This window comes from Tupaia chinensis, unplaced genomic scaffold (genome assembly GCF_000334495.1).
Source record: "Tupaia chinensis unplaced genomic scaffold, TupChi_1.0 Scaffold144119_1, whole genome shotgun sequence".
Taxonomy (NCBI): domain Eukaryota; kingdom Metazoa; phylum Chordata; class Mammalia; order Scandentia; family Tupaiidae; genus Tupaia; species Tupaia belangeri.
Genome location: NW_006203974.1, coordinates 521,647 through 527,924, shown reverse-complemented (window position 1 = coordinate 527,924; position 6,278 = coordinate 521,647). Strand labels below are relative to the sequence as shown.

General features: G+C 57.4%; 1 protein-coding gene across 3 annotated transcripts in view; it reads right to left on the bottom strand.

Moving 5' to 3' along the window:
- The window catches only part of ZNF236 (zinc finger protein 236), a 116,433-nt gene that overhangs the window by 27,680 nt on the left and 82,475 nt on the right, over nt 1-6,278 (bottom strand). For all 3 annotated transcript variants that reach the window (XR_003547448.1, XR_003547449.1, XM_014583160.2), the window contains exons 19-21: nt 5,114-5,396; nt 2,695-2,798; nt 389-757 (exon numbers count right to left, since the gene is read on the bottom strand). Coding sequence is in view for 1 of the 3 variants with exons in the window: in XM_014583160.2 (XP_014438646.1) it covers nt 389-757; nt 2,695-2,798; nt 5,114-5,396 (756 nt within the window). In the remaining 2 variants the exon portion in view is untranslated. The remainder of the gene's footprint in view (nt 1-388; nt 758-2,694; nt 2,799-5,113; nt 5,397-6,278) is intronic.

The window sequence follows — 6,278 nt, the reverse complement described above, 5'->3', positions numbered from 1 at the left end:
CCACCCCCCGCCACCTGAAAACACGCGGACAAGCCCCCCCCCCCCGCTACAATTACGTGCTCTCGAACACTGACCAGTAACACTGAGATAACTGCACTGTATTAATGCTAATGAGCGCTTGGAAATGACGCATCTCCCCACCCAGTTTATGAGTCTACGGGTGAGAAGCAGAGTGAAGCACTAAGGCGTTAGAGATGAAGGCAGGAAGACGCGGAAGCAGAAGCCGCTGTGTGGGCAAGGCAGCCTTCCGCTCTCCCGCTGCTTTCTAAGGAAAGGCTCGGGGACAGAAATGCCTTCTATGGACCAGGACGCCGCCTCCACCCCGGGTGCAGAAGGAAGCGAGCCACTCTCACAATCCCTGAGCACGCCCAGTCCCAGCCCCACTCACCAGACACAGAGGCTGGGAGAATGGCCTGGCCCACCACTCCCTGCGGCAGCACATTCTGCTCAAACTGCCCCGTCAGGACGGAGCTGTTCATGATGAAAACGCTGGGGTCAGCGGGGGACGAGGAGCCGAGCAGGTGTCCAGGCGGCAGCCCTTCAGACACGCTGCGCGTGGCGGGCTTCCTGGGTTTCTTGGGGTCTGGCTTGTAGTGGAACTGCATGTGCGTCTTCCTGCGCCCCGAGGTGCGGAAGCGCAGCTCGCAGTGCGGGCACTTGAAAGGCTTGGCCCCCGTGTGCAGGCGCATGTGCACTTTCAGACTCCCCTTCGTGGAGAACGCATTGCTGCAGACGTGACAGCTGAACAGCTTCTGTCCTGGAGAGAGCCAGGAACAAGCATTACCCTCCTGTCAGCCTGTCTCCGGGACAACATGGGGACAGAAGTGCGGATCCAGCAATGGCAGTGCCTTAGAGAGACCCCTTCACCTCGACGTCAGGACAGATAGGCAGCTGCAAAAACTCATCAGTGACTGCTTCCGTGCGAACGTGGCATCTGCCCAGCCAGGCCTGCTGATGGTCTTTCAAGCCCCCGCATGATACCCAGCAGGCTGGGTGCACTTGATTCCAACTCAGTGGAGCCAAGCCCCCACACCACTGCACCGTTCATCCCAGGATCCCTCAACCTTCTCCTCTGACAAGCAGGCCAGCATGGGTACCAGCCAGTGGGGACATACAGAGCAAACCCCACATGGGGTCATGGGCATGTGTCTGCTACTGTGCCCCTAGTTCCTGGGACGCTGGGTCTTGCCAAAATTATAGGGAGAGGCTGAGGCCAGGAAGGTACCGCGGGCCCACAGCACCCACTCTGCCCTGGAAGAGTCTGGGGGCAGAAGAGCCCATGGCTTCGTCTCTTGGACTAAGCCAGGAACAAGCCCTGACTCTCACAGGGACAGTGTACACAAAGACCCACGCAAGGACAAGAGAGGCTGTGAGCTGATGCTGTATGGGGCCTCAGGGTCCACTCATCGTTTCAGATGACCAAAGGCGCCAAGCGGACATTTTCACAAAGACATTTCCTTCTGTTCCTTGTGCACATGGCCTGCACCAAACTCCTGCCCCCAAACAGGCAGGGAGGCAGCTGTGCAGAGTCCTGGGGCTGGGGCTGGGGCTGGCAGGGGCACCTCGTGTGAGTGAGGCAATGCACAGGCCTGGGGGAGGAGGGACGTGATGCCACTCTGTCACCAGAGATGCCGTCACAGAAGCCCGGCAGGAGAATCGAGGAGCCACGCAGAGAAGACTGTGCCAAACACGTCTGTGTAGTTTCGAATGTTACCCACCAGGAGCGCGCCACAGAGCTAAAAGTGTCAAAGTCCACCCACACGCGTCTGCCCATTCTGTCCATATCCCACAATGAAGACCACGGTCTGATAACCAGAACCCCGCGAATCTCAGTACCAACGACACTCAGGCCCTGGGAGGTCACGACATGTAAACACGAGCCCAGGCGACTTCCGTGTCGCAATGCAGCGGACTCCTACACGAGGGTGGGGCGAGCCTCAGCCGCCGCCCAGGAGCCTGTGTCCAGAAAGCCGTGTTCGGGTCGTTAGCTGCGCGCGGAGGACAGAGCGCACGCTCGGGCACAGGCGTGGCCCTCCCAGCCATGAGGGCATGCCGTGCAGAAGTCAAGGAGCCCTCGGTACCTCGAGGAACTCCAGACAGGGCCACGAGAATGGGACATCCCGGGTTCCCTCTGGCCGGCTCTCCCCCACACACGAGCAGGACAGCCTGCTAATGGCCAGCAGCCATGCCTGCCTCCACCTCCAGGAAGCCTCAAGCTGCTCTATCTCCCTAGAGAAGACAGAGGCCATCTTTCTAAGGTGGTGACACCCGAGGGGACACAGGCGATCCGTGGCAGCTGCTGGGACTTCTTCATCCGTTTCCCTTATCTCACCACCTCGCCTCATTAGGAGCAAAAACCTTTCACGTCCACTGTCTGTGGCTCCTGATATTAGGGCTTTCTACAGCTCTGCAGGGACAGTCATCCCTCTGTATCCACAGGGAACTGACTCAGGACCCCACAGCACAAGGCCCACAGAAGCGCAAGGCCCCCAGGCTCTGCGTTTGCACAGTGCGTGTGCACCCCCACACTGCACTCACCCCAGTCACTCTGAGCACCCCTACAACACAGAGTCTTTCAAAACAGTTGTCACCCTGTATTTTTCTCGAATTCAGGTAGGCTGACTCTCCTGGTAAGGCACTCTATTTGTGTGTGCAAACACGTATGTGAGGCCCGCCGAGGCCGCGGCGCCCTACCTGTGTGCGTCTTCACGTGGCAGTCCAGGGTGGACTTGACGGTGAAACTCTTCCCGCACTCGTCACATTTATATGGCTTTTCCCCAGTGTGGATCCGAACGTGCCTATCAAAAACAATTAGCGATGAAGCACTTTTCTTATTAACTGTACATGCATTTCCAAGCAACCTCATGATTGGACGTTTATAACTAATCATCTAAATGAAATGAGTCATTAAACTTGGCCAGATAAAATTTGAAGTTTCACTCTACTGAAAAAATAAATCCTTTAACTGATCCAAATAATAAAAATATTTCCGACAAGTGAAAACAAGGCTAACTTCCTTAAAGCTGAGAAGTCCTGACAGACTGGCCAGATGACCGCCAACACCAGAGCGGGGATCAGGCGGCACGGGCTCTTTCCGGCAGGAGGAACACACACGGCCGGAAGGCACATGCCGGGGGTCAGCCGGGCCGAGACCCAGAGAGGAGCGCACCGGCGAGGACGGCCCTGCCCCTCCTGCCTCCAGACGGCACTCACAGCCCACCGGAGGCCCCAGCCAGTACCGGGCCTGAGTCAGACGCAGGACATGGGGACACAGAAGACAGAGTGGCAGCAGTTCCCACCCAGGAATGCAACACTGAAAACGCGGTATCACCACAGGGCTGGGGAGGCGCGCTCAACGCCACACAGCACGCCGCGCCATCGTGGGAAAGACGCGAGGGTGAGAGGGACTGACAGAGGATGCACCTCTGAGCGCTGGAGGGAGCCGGTCACAGCAAACAGAACTGCAGGCCGCACGCCGACGTGTGCGCGGGCACTTCTGAGGAAACGCACTGGGAAACCCTCCACCACGGTTGGCTCTGGGGACCGGAACGCCATCGGTACTGCTTTCTGGGCTGTTCGGCCATGACGACCTCTGTGTGAGGAAGGGGGTGGACCCCGGGCTCTGTCACCATGCAGGACAGGAGGAGAGGGTCGCTCGGTGTCAGCTGCGCCACCATCTACCTTCGTGCATGACACTCTTTTTTTTTTTTTTTTAAGAGGTTTTTGCTATAGGGTGCATGTGCTCACCAGAGAGACAGAGAGAGACAGAGAGACAGAAAGTGAGAAAGCACCCCCCGGGGGATGACCATGCCGCAATCCCTTCTCCTCCATTCTCCTCTTGTGATCTTGAGCGCACACGCACACGCGCCTGGCGTGAGTTTAAGCCACCAGGTCCGGGATGCGAACCACAGTCGACTACGTGGGAGTCCAGAGACATAGCCATTACGCTAACTGCTGGTCCTGGGCATGACACTCGTGTCCCTCCCATCCTCATGGGTCCTCACTGGACACTCAGCGCCATCCTGTCTGTCCAGGAGCCGTCCCCTCGGCTGCTCGGTGGCACCAGCCGCGGCGTGGTGCATGTCCAGGGAGCTGCCGTCAGCACCGCCACATGGCACCCAGCCTGCGTCCCTTTCTCACTATGACACCGCCCAACTCACAGATGAGAATGGTTCTCCCTCTGCTGCTCACTAGGTCCGTAAGGCCCCTCCGCCTGCCCGTGGGCCAGGCAAGACACCAGACAACGCCGAGGCCCTCACTGTACCCACCATGGGCCTCTCCTGTGCTTCATTCTCCACATTAATCCCCATCCCAGATCACACCACCGACTCCTTGGATCCCTGCTCCTGGGCCAGGACAGGGGGCCCTGGAGGGTGGCGCTGAGACGCCCACAGCCCATGGTCCAGCCCTCTCTGGGCCTCCTGTAATCCACACTCTCCCCACCTGGCTGATCACACCCCCACTTTCAGGGAAGAGCTACAAACACAGTGGTCACCCACGAGCTGGACAGCGCCCCAGCCCTGGCACACTGCGGCTTGCCCCTCGCTGCACAGCAGGCCGCCCGCGGAGGGGTCTGAGAACACCGACACCGAGGCACAGCCTGTGTGGTTTCTGCAGCAGCCCGTGTTCACATCATTCTTAGCAACCCACGGACCCTCCCATTCTCACGCCACTCTGCAACCTTCGGCCATCCGTCTACTCTCCGTCTCCCCGAGCACACTGCCGTAGTGTAGACAGAGACTCTTCTGCTGCCCCCAGGAGCATTGCTCAGTCTTCTCTCTGCAATCCGAATGCTCCCTAGCTCCTCCTGCTCCAGGCCCGCTGTGTCAAGTCCTGGCTCCTCCCTGCCGGCTGAGGTCGAGCTCACGCGCTGCTCCCTGTGCGGGAGGCACCAGCTGGCCTCCTACCACAGTCCCACGGAAGCAAGCACGAGCAATGCCCGGAGAAGATTTTCAAACTGCCCTCTAGGCCATTCTTACTACAGAAACGGCACAGGTTAAAGCACACACAGATGGAAGAAACCAGCACTGCTCACGCGGCACCCGGCTGCACTGACTTCCATTGCTGTAAGGGAATTACCGGGGACGCCTGGGGGAACCAGGCTACACCTCACCTGACCAGGTCGCTGGGCTTCTTGAAGCTCTTGGGGCAGTAGGTGCAGCAGTTGGCATGCTTGGGCTCGGCCTCCAGCTCCGCACGCCTGTCCCTCAGCTCACTGACACGGTCCTTTTCTGCTGCCGACTGTGCTAGGACCTTCTCTGACACTGTAGCACCTTCCTGGGGTCGGATCCGGGCTAGCTGGGCCGTCTCCTCCTCTGTGAAAGTGATGACCTCGGGACGAGACTTTCTTGATGCACTGCGCTCAGAATTCTCCTCCTCCTCCTCCAGGCAGATGTCTAAACAAACACAGGACCAGGAATCAGAACCCCGCTAGAACTTAAATGTCAGCGAAGTCAGCAATCAGAATGGGCAAAAGCAGCTTGATACGGCTCCCGGTCAAGTCGCACTAAGAGGGCCAAGGGCTGTTTTGTTTCCCACCACTATTCTAATGAGAATCAGAAGGTCACAGCGAGAAAATGGTCAGGGAAGGATGCCTGGGGGATGACCCCACCATCGGGAACAGGCTGTGGTTAAAGATCCAGTCCATGGCGTGGTGATCAAGGCAGCTGGACCCTGCAGAGACACCTGTACAGTTCAAGTCCCGATCTGACGACTTGAGAAACACACCAGGTACACGTGCATGCCTGCCCAAAAGCCCGACAGGAAAGAGACACGGAGAAGGGACTGCAGCATGGCCATCCCATGGGTGCTTTCTCACTCTCCCTCCTCCATTTTCTGTTTCTCTCTGGTGAACCACACCCTCTATAGCCGAAAAAAAAATCTCCCTCTCCTCTTGGATGCAAATCGAGCAATGAGCTGAAACTGTCTGTGTCCACACAAGCTGTGAGCACTCACAAGTGTATTCATTCACTAATGCAGGAAAGCAAATTATCATCAAAGACCACCAGAAGCCCCAAAACAGGAGGCCACATTAATAAATTAGCAAAGAAGGTGCCATTATGGTGTAGCAGAGAAGGAGCAAAGTTTGGCTGAGAGCAAGAAGGTTACGGTTTCATAAAAGACTAAAAAAGCTAAAACTCTACAGAAACGCCAAGTGGAAAACACGGTGGCTAAAAAGATTGTTGTGCTAAAAAGCCAACTGGATACAGTTTTCTTAGAACATAAATGTAAGAGAAAGACGGGAGGGAGGGGAGGGAGGGGAGGGAGGAGGGGGGTAG